At 33.9% G+C, this 13,931-nt stretch overlaps 1 protein-coding gene across 7 annotated transcripts in view; it reads left to right on the forward strand.

Moving 5' to 3' along the window:
* Window positions 1-13,931, forward strand: part of KIF6 (kinesin family member 6) — a 179,959-nt gene that overhangs the window by 51,769 nt on the left and 114,259 nt on the right. For all 7 annotated transcript variants that reach the window (XR_012586107.1, XR_012586108.1, XR_012586109.1 and 4 more), the window contains exon 10: window positions 2,711-2,814. Coding sequence is in view for 2 of the 7 variants with exons in the window: in XM_074579707.1 (XP_074435808.1) it covers window positions 2,711-2,814 (104 nt within the window). In the remaining 5 variants the exon portion in view is untranslated. The remainder of the gene's footprint in view (window positions 1-2,710; window positions 2,815-13,931) is intronic.

The raw sequence follows: 13,931 nt of genomic DNA on the forward strand, positions 1-13,931 counted from the left end.
CCTTCTTTTTAATGGGAAAAATTATTACTGTATTTCTGAATTTCTTGTGACTAATTTCTAATTACAAGTTTTATGTATTTTGTTCTCATACGACCTTCTGATCTGGCTAGGAAATGCTTTCCCCTTGAATGCTAGACCGCATTATATAACATAAGAAACATTTGTTCTCTAAAAATTGGGGGATTAGATGGTTGATTATTTCATTCATTGTTACTTGATGGTAATTAACATGTTTCAGTTACTGTTAATAATTGTGCTTTTATTTTCTCTTTTCCTGAAAGTTCAAAGGGAATAGGAGATTCTTGTCAGGGTTTCTGCTGTTTTTCTTTTTTGGTCATTGTTCTATTTATTTTTCTTTCCAAACAATTTCTAACAGTACCAGCATCACACATACCAAAAAAAAGAGCAGCCAAAAAATAAACAAATACAAAAAACCCAGTAGGAGTAGGGGAGTAGGAACTGAATAACTTCTTCATTTCTGTCTGTCCTTTTTTTTTTTTTTTTTTCTTTCCTGTGTAGGCTTTGTAGTACCAAATCATGCAAAACATTTCTTCCATGGCCACAGAAGCCTTTGATTGAGGTGGAACACATGCAGGCTCCTGAACATTTACTACATCCTGTGGAGCTATACTCCACGAGTTTGGTATGTCTCGCTCTGCAGGATCATTTAGCAAGTAAAACAAAAGTGGACTCAGGAGAGTTAGAAAACCATCCCCTCTTGTGGAAAAGGCAGGGGAGCACAGGTACCTAGACTTTATATGCCTCTGTGCTCATTGTGGAATTTGTTGCCCATCTTAACTACCTAAAGTATATTCCAAGGGTGCAACCTGATTATTCAGTAAAGTGCAGGACTTACAATTTTTTTCATAAAATCAAATGCCATTTATTTGCAGTATTTATCATCTGTAAGTTGAATGCATGCTTTATAAAGGGAGTGCATAACACCCCTTGATAGTTCTGAGTTATGTCTGACTGTTGTATAAACTTTATTCTTCATAATGGAGACTTTCTGACCATGTATCTTACTAAGAAGAACTTGTACCCATTGTACTTTTTAAGCAACTCAGCTTTAAACCTCTCCTACTCATTAACAAAGGATTTGGCTTAAACTGAAAACCAAACTGTTGAGCCTGAATTAAATCTGAACTCCTCTGGCATTCTTTTAAAAATAGAAATGAAAATCGTATGCTTCTGTAGATTATTTTTTTTGTCTTAATAATATTTGAAAATCAGTCTTTTATCCATATCCTGAAAATGGTATTTCTGTTGTTGGGTTGAGGTTAATCATGCTAACAAATTTGAACATTGAACAGGGATGGTACTATCAGGTCAGCTTTCTGCCTTTTTATGTTCCAGCCCCAAATTTTCTTTTATTGACTCAGTAATTGGCGCAGACTACATTAGTGTGGCACCAGTGAGACAACCTAAAATCAGGTTATAATGTTTGGTCTGCAGTATTCTTGAAGCACTCTTGCAACATCTGTGACTAACAGTTCACCACCTTAATAGATTCCTAAATTAAATACTGTATGTTAGTCTTTCATACTTTATAGTAAAAAATGTATTACCAGTAAGCCTAGAGTTAAAAGAAATAATCACATATACGTTTAGAATATTTTGATTTTTAAAGAAAAAATACCCATTCAAAGTTTAGGAAGTCATGTTTAAATTTAAATGTCAAAAGAAATGCAAATGTTTGGAGGAAATTTAACATCCAGTGAAAATGTGTCGTCAATTTCAACAGTCTTATTTCTAGAAAGTGCATGCAATTGAGAATGATTCATTTTTTCCTTGAAAACATTCTTCTCTTGGAAACTTATTTTGCACATGGAATCAGTGTACTTATATCCATCTAAAAATATTATTGGATTCCTGATATATTTGAGCCATTATAAGGTGATGCATCATTGAAATGATCAATCATAAAGTATCTAAGAACTTGCTTGTTCATGTTTTAGACTTAGGGATTTGCATACTTTCTCTGCTTTGTAGAATTTGGCTTTGAGAGGCTAATGATTTGTATAATATGGTTTTATACAGACATTTTTTTCCAAAAGCACAGGCTCCAATAATGAGCTCTTAGAATTTAAAAATCTAGTACAGTTCTCAAGTCACTTTCTCACTCATTGCTATTCATTAATGCAATTTAATTTCATTATGTTGATTTGTACTATTTGTTTGTTGTTAGCAGCAGATACATCCTACAATTATAGTATGCTATAATTCTAATGAGTGGAATGTTACATGAAAAAAAAACCCTTAAGATTAAAATACTAAGATTTCTTTTAATTTCTTTTTCTAAAGGGAAGGTAAAATAAAGTCATTTCTGGTGTGTAGTTGTCTTTTCTCTAACAAAGACATCAGTTCTATTTTAAATGGGTTTTCATTACTAACAGGCAAAACTAAAGAGTCAGAAAGCTCTTTTTATTCCAATGGCAAATTATTTTTCTCTTTTGCAAACAATCTTTTGAACTCTTTCTGTACAGCCATGTCTTCTAACACATAGAATTTACTGTGTTTGGAAGACTTTTCTTGTTTTTATAAATGGGAAAGGAAAAAAAGTGCTTGGTATATTTAAGGCGTTTGGACTGTTTTTAAAAAAGAGAAAACCAAAGTACAGTATTTCCCTAAACTCAGCCTTCTAATGCAAAAATCGTAAACTAGCTATTAATTTGTAGGTGATGCTTGGTTTATGCCTTGCTGTTTGTAGATGATTGTCCAGCTGCAAAAGGAGATCCAGGAGTTGAAGGATGAGCTGGAGCTGGTGACTGGCAAGCAAAGAACGTCAGCGCTTTCACAAGAGGAGCTGCTTCAGTAATGGCTTACATTGTTTTCATTTTCTTCTTTTGTGGTTAAACTTTTCATCAGTTTCTTTGTTGGCATAAATATTTAAATCCATCTCAGAGTTTTAAACTTTTCTGGGTGAATAATAAAGTGAAGTTAGGTGCCAGGTTAGAATGTCAGTTTTCCGTGAAAAGCTGTATGAGACTGCTGGCTGTGCTTTTGCAGCCTCAGCTTTGAGGAAGTGAAGTAAAGTAAACGCAAAGGATGGGAATGCCTGTCAGATGCCAGGCAAAAAGAAGTGTTGTGTAATAGCACAGAATAAAAAAACAGTCCCTCTCAAAACTGGATATACAATTTGAGTAGAATTCAAGAAATACTCTTTGTGCTGAGAAGTATCCTGCTGCAGTGTTAGTTTGACATAGGCCAAGAGAAATCTTGCATTTCTGATACGCAATTAATCAATGTCTTAAAATCCAAATATTCAATTTTTTTATCGAGCATGCTATTGAAAATGCATGATTAATTCACATAAGTGTTGTAACGTCTCACAGCTTTTTGTAACACATCAGTACAGCATGTAAGAACTTTCTGTGTATAATGTCGAATTTACTTAGGTCTAAATAACCAAATTCAACTCCCAGTTTTGAAAAATTAATTGATTCTGTAGGATGGACCTATTTAATCTGTATGCTTCATCTGTATGAAGGAAGCAGTAACTACCTAGGGACTTTGTTTGGTTAGTATATTAATGGCAACTAAGTTGAAGCTGTGAGAATTTTTAGTCTTATTTTAATTTCTCTTGGAACTGGTCCAGAAGAAAACTACCAGTGCTAACATTTTCCCCTGGCATCCAGGAGTTTCTGGAGGCGTGAGGACAAGCTGCTATCTCGAACCTCGAGTTTATCATGTAGATTGCTCTCATTCTTAAATCCTGGTTTCAATTGTTTTGTTCTGTTTTAGTTCAGAAACTAAACGGCATCCATATCAAGTATGAGCACCTAGATAGCATTATGTATATACTTCTTTTGCATAGTTATCTGAGTAATTTTCAACATAGGCAGTTACCAGTGTAATCTTCTAACCATAAATGGCCCCTCAGTTCTTACTGGATTAATATATATTTATCATTCTGCCCGAAAGTATGGGAGTGAAATTCACCAAGAACATTACAGGATAGCACTGGATGTGACAAAATCAAGCCATAGAAAGAAAATTAAAGAAACAAGAACAGAGAATTATCTCTCTTTTTCTTTACGTGCAAAATTAAATGTCCTTATTAGCTAGTTTCTTTTTTACCCTGAAAGAACTAGTCATTCAGAAGATAAGTGACTCTCAGTGACTTTATTCATATATACTTAAATAATCTATGTATTCATTTAAAGACATACTTTTCGAATGTTATTGTAAAAATGTGTCATATTAATTTTCGACTGTGGTCTTGTTTGTTGTTCAGTTTGTATAGAGAAACTGGATTTTCGGAAATAATTTGGGTTTTTTAGGCCACGTTCATGAATCTTACTTTCTAAGATTTCCTATCTGACTTTTTGCCATGAAAATGGCAGTCTTACAAATGGGAATGATCTCACAGTTGATGGAAGTTTTGAATATGAATATGCAAAGGAAAACTAGGAGCGTACTGCATCTGCATACGGTTGCACTGTAGTGTACATCTGGGAGGCCTTGTTTCGGAAACGTGTGATTAAAAAGAATATCAATCATATGTTTTTCTTTTTTATCTATATAGCACAATATATAGTGTATTGTGTTGTCAGAAAAGGTTGCTTCAGAGATCACAGCAAGGAATTTTGCATTCCAGAAAGATGCAGGGAAGAGACTTAATGAGTTTCTATCTGTAATTAGACACAGAAGGAGAAATAACTTTCAAGGACCTCAGCCCTATTAGGACAACACAAAATTGTAAGATTTTCAAATTTATCATTTATTTATGTTTACTCAGGCTCATGTAACACCAGTGTTCATTGTTTCAGAAATAAGTTCTTTCTTGAAACAAATGTTCTGCAGTTAAAATATAGAACAAAGCTTAAGTACTGCTGACTGAGATATAATACTGTTCCTGAGGATCAATAATAAACAAGAATGTCAAACAATGAACCTCATCAGTCATAAATGCCATATAATGGCCGTGTTCAAATATCATTATTTTTAATGTAGACTTAAAATAGAAAAAATAATTGGATATACAGCGGGGTTTTTATGGGTAGCATAGTTTCAAGCAAAGAGCAGAAGATACTGCTAGAGAGTAACTGTCATATAGATGAGTCAGACTGCCTTATTAATACTATATGCTGTAGTTGAATGGAATGTTGAAAGATAAGTCAATCTGTTTTTTGAACAGTTCAGGTGGGGGAAAATATCAAATATCAGGTTTTATGAGTTTTGCATTTGTATGTGTTCTTGCAAGCAGAGTTTTCCCAGGTAAACAACTGATGTGGACTGAGCACCCAAATGGAAGTATAATGAAATAGTATAAAAAGCCACTATTTCAATGAAAATGTCTTTCTGTGCTTTTGCACACGTACACATTTTGAGTTTACTTTTGTATGGTGATAATATTTGTGACCATGCTGGTTTACATCTCTCTGAGACTCCTGTCTGTAAACGTCCTGAGCATTTATGAAAATCAACAGATAGCATCTAAGTGTTCCGTCTCCAGTTAAGAGTCTACCAATGCATAACACAGCAAATCTTTGTGACAATTCTGTTTATTGAGACTGGCCATCTGAGTTGGAAACTACTCGTTATCTGGAGAGTTTGTTAACATTGAAGAATAAATATGCAAGTAGTCCAAACAGAAGTATTGACCTGGATGAGGGCTGATAAAATAGTATTTACTATTACTGGAAAATGTCTATGTTGTGGTTTGCATATAGTTTTGCATGTGTAATGAAACCTAAATAGTTTTAATTATCAGGAGACATATGGATCAGATTGTTATGAAAGACAGAAGAGGAAAAGAAACATAGTATAGGTGATAATGCAATATACTGTGTTCCACTTTTTTTGGAGTCACTCCCCAAGAATTGTTCTTAGGATGATGGTTCTTAGTGATAAGTAGGGGATTCCAGACAGAATAATCTCTTTGTTTTTGACTGATGCTTTTTTTAATTAGGGTCACTATGGATTTAAAATAGTATTTAGTCATTTCTGCTTGGTTAGGATATCTTCTGTTTAAACTTAAACTGTATATTTATATGTGTGTATACATATATATGATATGTATATCTCTAAAATAATCCAAGTTTATGTAGTTCTTTTCAAAATTCTTAAACTTTAACAAAAGTCTTTCATTTTATTACAAATAAGGTCATTAACTAGTAAGGAGAAGTGTTACTAAAGATAATCTTATCAAAAATCAATGCATTTTAATTCTTATTCTGATTCATCACACACATTTCAAGGGAGGTGAGAGCAAAGTTCGTCTTCTGAAAACATTCTATGCATTTCGTCTTCTGAAAACATTCTTGTATTTGTTCTTTGATTCTGAACACAGATGATCAAAGATACAAAACATGTGAATGACGAACTCCATGCACTAAGCACACGTTCATTTTGTTGTCTCTGCACAAGTCTTTATCTCACGCACTTTTCAGTAGAAGATGGATGCCAAAATGAAACGGAGTCCAGTGGTATATGTGTAGATCCAATAATATTTTTTTAATTCTAATACAGTGGTTTGCTCTCTACATCTGTTGCAGGAAATAAGTGTTAGTGATTGCCCTGGAAATAAGTATTAATAATATGTTAAAATGATATTTTGTATGTTTCTTGACTCAGTCAAAAAATGCCAAAACATTTCTTACAGTAATGAGCTTCAATCCACTTTTTTACTTTCAGGGCATTTCAAAAGAAACCAGTGGGCTACTCAATCTGTAGATCATTCTTCATTGTTTTTTTCACACTTAAATCAAAGAAGTGTCTTCAGGGATTATTTTTTTTTTCTTATCCATTTAATGGAAGGAAAAAAACATCTGTCAAATAGGCTTTCTTCATAGCCGCTACAATCTCACATTGCCATTCACTAAACTTAAAACAAAATGGAAAACAAATGTTCTTGACTTTTCTTGTGAAGGCTAAATTATAATACAACACAACCTATCAGTCCTGTGAATAAAGCCACAGTTGTCTGGAATTCTTACTTCAGAATTCTGTGGTAAATGGAAAACTTTTACATTACTGTGTCATAATTTTGATTTTATTCTTTTATTCTTATAAATGTTAAACACACATGAATTCTGCCACTATCATTTTGTTTATTTGAAAAGAGCCACATAAAAAATTCAGCTAGACTACACAAGTGGTTCAGAATGTAGTTCATAAAATGCTTCCAAAATCTGAATTGCTTGCTTTGGATCTTGCCATCTACTTCCTCAACTGTAAAGGGCTGATCTCTAAGTATGTCTTTGAGCTGGAGAATTAGTTCCTTGTTTAGGGGGCAGGGAAAAAAAGGAACACTTTGGACTATTTTTAAAAAGTATAGAAAATAACAACATACATCCCCAATAGAAGGAAACTGAAACTGTAGTCTCACAGGCTTTTCTGTTATGCTTTAGAACAGAATTAAAAGGCATTTCTTTTTTTTTTTTTGTCTTTCTGTGAGAAGCATGCCAAAAGTAAAAGGGAGAGTCCTTTTTGTTTGAATCATTTGGGATTTTATTTTTTTTGTTATAAATGAGCTCACTAGCAATTTACAATGTGTGCCCAGAAAGTCAGGGTTTCAAATCAAGGTCCTGTGTTCCAGAGCACCCACGCTTCCAGAGCCTTTGCCAGTTGGAATTCTCTAGGACCGGAAGTACTGGCTTAGCACTTTAATTTATTAATAACTTTACCTTATTTCTTCCAGATACATATGTTATTACAGACGCTTCTATTTTTTACTTCAACAGTCATATATTGTTCATCTTATTCAAGTCCTGGATTTCTCATTACTTCTTTCTGCCTTTCGTTTTTCTGTTTCAACATTGTGACATCTGTATGCTATCACGGTATTAACAATATTGCACTGTTGTACAATATAGAGCTTTAACAGTTACTCATACTTAAGCTGTTGAACAAATGGTTTCATTTACAAAGCAGAGCAAATGTTCTTATTTGCTGATGTCAGTGTTCAATTTCAGGTGCAAGGTGGAAGAAATAGAAGCATATTACCTTGCCTTATGTCAACACAGCTTTGCAGGCAGTGGATTTGTGTAGAAGTGAGCAGGCTGACTGACATAAGCTGTGTAGGCGATATTCAAGAGAAAAGAAGCTACCTTAACTATAAAGTAGTCTTCAGATGTGTCACAACAACTTCTGGCTCAGATGCCTGATTTAGAATGCTGTTAAATCAATGTATTTCTCTAGAGGGCATTTTTTCACTTACATGTTATAAAATCTTTAGTGACAGCGCAGGAAGTTCAGATTCCTAATGCAGGTACCTAAGCTGGATGGTTATATTAAGTGTAAATACTTTTATTTGATCTTGCTATTTTGTTCCAAGATCACTGAAAGTAGAAAATAACTCTTATATTCTTTAACCTGGTCACATTTTACATTGAAACTATTAAGAGATAATTTAGAGTGCTCCTCAAAGATTCGCAAGTTTGTTTTACCATGAAAAAAAAAGGAGACTACTTAGTATGTCCTGTTTTCTAATATTCAAAAGTCACATGGTTTCAAGAAAGGTAATGCAATATAGCATAACTTATATTAGTGAGGTATATGGAGAAAAGATAGCATAGCTGAATTTGATTATTTAGGTGTTTGAAAAAAATCTTGGAGCCAATTTCCAAATATGTATGTTCAAATGTGTCTGATCATAGCAGCTTTTTTGAATCCCACTGAAATTCATTGAATGCTTGGTCAGCTGAGTTGCTTCTGAACATACCACTAAATACCTGTTTGCATCTTTTGGCACTGTAAATACTTTTTGAAAATTTCTTCTGAGCTTTTACATCTTTAAAATTAATAACCTGTACATGACATTCCACACAATTTTTTTCAAAACTACCTCTCTCTTCTATACTGTAGGAAAGTCTCGGTGTTCATCCGTATGAGTCCTTTTGACTTCCTTGAGTAGTTTTTATGCTTGTCCTATGTTCTTTCTTTTTATTTCAAGTTCTTGCTACCTTCTCCTTGGAGATATTTGTATTTTTTCAAATTTTGATAAACTGACACTTAGCTTTCTCTTGCTACTTTTAGATATACTCTAGTGATTAGAATAGGACTACTGTTATGGCCACAAATATTAGCTGGCAGTGAGTAACATTTCTTTATGTATATGCTTTTTGTTTGGTATTATACAGTGCTGTTAAAGAAGGAAATCATCTACTTGGCAAGCTACTTGATATGTTTCTTTTCTGAAAAAAATTTGCATGTGTAGTATTAGTGTAGGCATTTTTTTTTCCCTGTATAAGCTAGCCTTAGCCATTTTATATTCCATGACAAATCTTTCCTTGACTTACCGTTACAAAGATTTAGATCTGTGTACATTTCATCATTGGAATGAATGTTTTTCAACTGTGTAGAAGCTCTTTACATCTGTTTGCCACACTGTAGCCACCTAGTTCAGAAGAATCTTCTCTCTTAAGGAGGTAGCAAAAATGACTTTGCTCATATGTCTAATGAAAAAAAAGGATGATTATATCTGTAATGGGAGGTGTATGCTTCTCTACTGTGCAATGCAAGTGTTTAACGGTAATCATTCATCTGTGTGTATGATGCTGTTTGTTTGATTGCTTTACAAAATTAGGACCCCTGTTTTCAAAATTTTTACCCTTAGATAACTGAATTAGATACAACTGGGAAAAAAATCCAAATGTTCCATGCCCGCTTGAATTTAGGTAGTCTCTTTGGATGCTAGCCTGTTGGCTATGGGAAGAGCAGGATATAAATACTAATTGTTGCCTATAGTATTAACAAAATGCACATGATATTCAAAGATCTATTTGTTTCTACTCATTATCGATAGGGAAGATTGTGCTTTAGCTCTACTATCAGTTATTTTATAAGCACTTGGCCCCTGCTGAAAATATTAGATAATTAGGAATAGAAAGTTAGGAAAGACCATTTGGTCTAACAAACATGTTCATATTGGACCAATAGATACCAGCCAACATTAAATATTTATGAAAATGGGTTTATCTCTGTACATGTAAATCATTGGCCATATTGCACGTTCTCTGTTTTCATCTGTTCTTTTTACACTTCTAAATATGCAAACTTAATTTTTACTATGTCTGTGGCTCTTTGGTTTTGGGTTGCTTCTGTTTTGTTTTGTGAGATATCGTGACTTCCTCTTCAGGAACATTGCTGTATTGATAACATTATTCAAGTCTTACTCACAAGCTTTATTTTTACCATTTAAGAGTATTGTTATCTATGCAGGCTTAAGAAAGACTTGGAGGTTGAAAGGTCATAATATTTACTTGTGGAAGTATCATAGGATTCACTTCACTATACTGACTCAAAGGCCAGAAGTTTTCCAAACTTTAATATTTAATAGAAAGCTCCAAAATAATATTTAAGAGCTTCAGATTACAGCAGTGGTAAGATTTTGAAAATCTGAAGTATTTGTTTTCAAGAATAATTTAGGTTTGTAGTACTTTGTTTTCAGCTGATTACCAATGGTATTTCTGAGGCTTTCCAACTCATTATCTGAGGGTTTTAAGGAGTTTAAGTTAACATCTTGCAGGATCAGTCCCTATATGTAATGTCATTGGATTAAAAATTCTGGACTCGTGCATGATTTCTGGAGTATCTACATAGTTCATGTAATCTAATATTCTGTGAATCTCTTAGATAACTTTGTATAATTGCCTGTTTCATGGGTGCACAAATTGAGATAGAAAGAAAGGTAGTTAAATGTCCGTGAACTTAAATAAATCAATATTAGGGTTTACATTTCCATATTCTCATTCAGTTTTCTATTGCCTGGCTATATGAAGCACTCTGGTCATTTCTGGACTATTCTTTGTCTTTGAATAATCTACTATGAAACCAAGAAATTGAAAATACTAGAAAATTACCCACAAAGTTGTTTGTTGGGTTTTTTTAAATACATAATTTGGGAGGAAGGCTGCAATAAAATAAGTTTTGCATATTTTATCAAAGTTAATGCAGACCTACTTCTGTTTCACTTTACCTCATCAAGATTTTTTTTTTGGGTTTTTTTGTATGATTATTTCATAGTGGCTAGCTGGAGGAATATCTGACAGAAGTGTCAGTTCAGTTTCCATCTGTCTGACTGACTACGCCATTGAAAATAACTCCTGAGAAGCAATTGGTGCCTCAGAGCCCAGCCTTTGGTTTCAGAACTGTTCCCTAAAAAAAACCCCAAAAAAAAACCCAAAAAACAAAACAAAACAAAACAAAAACAGAAAAAACAAGTAGAAGTTCTGCCTCTTGTTGCAGCAATTACTTTAATTTCACCCATAATTTTGTTTCTTAAAGCACAGTTGCTAGTATAATTCAATATCATTATTTACAGACTGGCTTAGAATGCATTTTCAGTTTGCAGGATGAAACTGAACCTCACAGCGAATTTGTAGTGTGCAGCTTTACTGTTGCTTGACTTCCTCGTTCATACACATGTAAACACTTCAGTACGAAGTGTATTATGTTTAGACTTTTTCATTTAATTGCAATCAGTAGCAGAAAGGGGATCTTTGTCTTTATCGTCACGTAATAGATATTTTCAGTTGTTACAGCACTGTAAAGATATTTAAAGTGGAAAAAAAAGTGTAAAAATGTTCCAGACTGTAGAAACAGAAGACACTCAAGGACTTGTTGTTCTTCCTTCCCTGCTCTAAGACTGCGCCAGATCAGTGCAGCCTATTCCACAGCTATGTTAATAAAACTGTTCTTAAAAATATCTACTGAGGGAATTGTATAAAGGCTTAGGTAACTGGTTCCACTATTTAGTTACCTTAATTGTTATTATTTCACCCAGGAGTTAACCCCCTTTTGTTAAATTAGAGGTTAAGCAGTTATTTCTGGGTACAGAATACAGCATTATCCTCTATATATGTCAATTACATGTTAGGCGATTGCTGTCATGTCCACTACCGATCAGTAATATATTACAGCTCTTCTCAGGGCAAGCTCAAATGTGTTCTGTGTACTTTATCTTCTTTGTCGTGCCATTAGCAACCATACCTGGAAATACCTTCCCTTTTTTCTCCTGTCCTCCATAGCATTATTGATAAAATTTGTTGCTTAGAATCTCCATGGTCTCTCATACTGATGCACGCTTGAGATATTTTATGTGGTTAGCTCTTTTTAAATATACTGGCAATTTTGCTTCAACTATCATGCATTTTTAGATATATATAAAAGATGTGGAGATGTGGAGTTGTGGGGTTTTTTTAATAACATAGACATCATTATTAAACTTAAGGGTAATTTTCAAAATTAATATGTAAAGAAAATATTGATGTGGAGTATGTTACCAATAGGAAAGCTGTTGCAAAAGTTTGGGTATGCGAACTTCTTTAATTGAAGCAACCTCTCCGATTACCTCAAGTGTTTCAGTAGCTTGTTTGCTTCCTATTTTTCATAAAGTTGGATTTCCATTTTGCTTGTCACAGAGTTCACAGCTGACACACAAAATTAATTGCTCTTTAAGCGAACTTAATTTTGATACATCATATACACTGTTAGCGATCAGGGGTTAAAAGGCAAGCTCTCCCAGAAATGAATCATGGCACATAAAGCAAGGTCAAAATGAGTCCTTCCAAATCTGTGTTTTGAGACCATGCATGCTATTGAGAGCTCTAAACTTTAAAAACATACTCTCAGTTGGCTAGGAGTGCTTTTCTGATGCATTTCAGCTGTGTAATTTGCATCCTGATTCATGCAAACATATGACTGATTCAGAAGTGGATTTTTTTAAAAACATGGAAGTCTTATTTAATGAACGGGTAAAACTGAAGTAGCACAGTGCTCATCTAATCATTCTGGAGTTGGGCTATCAGAAAAAATGTGTGGAATCTAAAGTAATGTGGATAGAAAGCTTTTGTGATTTATGTGTGGTCTAAATGGTAAGCAGGCTTCATTCATTAAAAAAGAATTCCTGAAGGGTGGAAAGTAACAGGAGAGAAATAAAGTTGATAATGTAAGAGCTGTCTGTGAGCTGCAGTACAGTGTGTGTTTACATTATTTGCAAAAAAACTATAAAGAGGGAAATGCTTGACCAAGATTTTGGGACTGATTCACAGTCACTAACCAGAAAGCAGTGTTAGTTTAACACGTTTCCATCCCAACTGTTTATGACTGTGTTACTGTGAGTTTTCTTTGCAGCATCAGTGTAAGAACAGACTTGTGCTTGACACAGCTTGTGTTTTCAAAGTCTGCTATCATAATTCAAACTCACCTGGATCAGCACTGTAATACCTTTCTGTTTGTCCTGTGTTAATATGTATAAGACTGCTATCAAAATGAGTTTTAAATTAATCTCATATATGACGTGATACTGTTCCCTTGGCATTGACTTAGAAAATTATTTTTTGTGTGTGTGGAATTTTTTACTCATGTTTTCTGTTTTTCTTTTTTTTTCTGATGAACAAAACCCCATTCTTTGTTTACTGCTGTTTTTTCACAGAAAATGGGTCTTTGTTTGGTACTTTCATATTCTTCCTCCTTCGGGGAATTTCTGTTGGGAAAACTATTCTTCCTGCTACAGCAGGATTCTGGCAATAGGCTTCAGTACGTCCTTGCTCTTATTAGTATAAGTTAGGCCTGCTGTTCTTAGGGCAGAACCTCCCAGTCCTATAAAGAAAGAATGGAGACTTATGAAAAATCCCCTTTTTAGGCTTCATCTGCTGTAATAACATTAAATAATAAATATTTAATGGTCTATAGTTTCCTTTACCTAACAACATACAAGGGAAAAGGAAAAAAAGAGAACCATTTTGGATCTCCAGAAGTCAGAATAGACATCTTCATCTGACACTGATTTTAAATCTTTTTTCCTGTCATGTGAAATTAGCTATGATTATCCATGCTGCAGATTTGATTAGCACGAATTTCTGCATGGAAACATTATTGAGGGCCTTAGTAAACGAAACTAATGAAGAATGCAGCAGCTGGCTTGCTAATGTTATTAACTACAACAAACAAAAGGCTGTTAGATGATATTTGTTTCTACACAG

This window comes from Larus michahellis, chromosome 3 (genome assembly GCF_964199755.1).
Source record: "Larus michahellis chromosome 3, bLarMic1.1, whole genome shotgun sequence".
In the NCBI taxonomy this organism is placed as follows: domain Eukaryota; kingdom Metazoa; phylum Chordata; class Aves; order Charadriiformes; family Laridae; genus Larus; species Larus michahellis.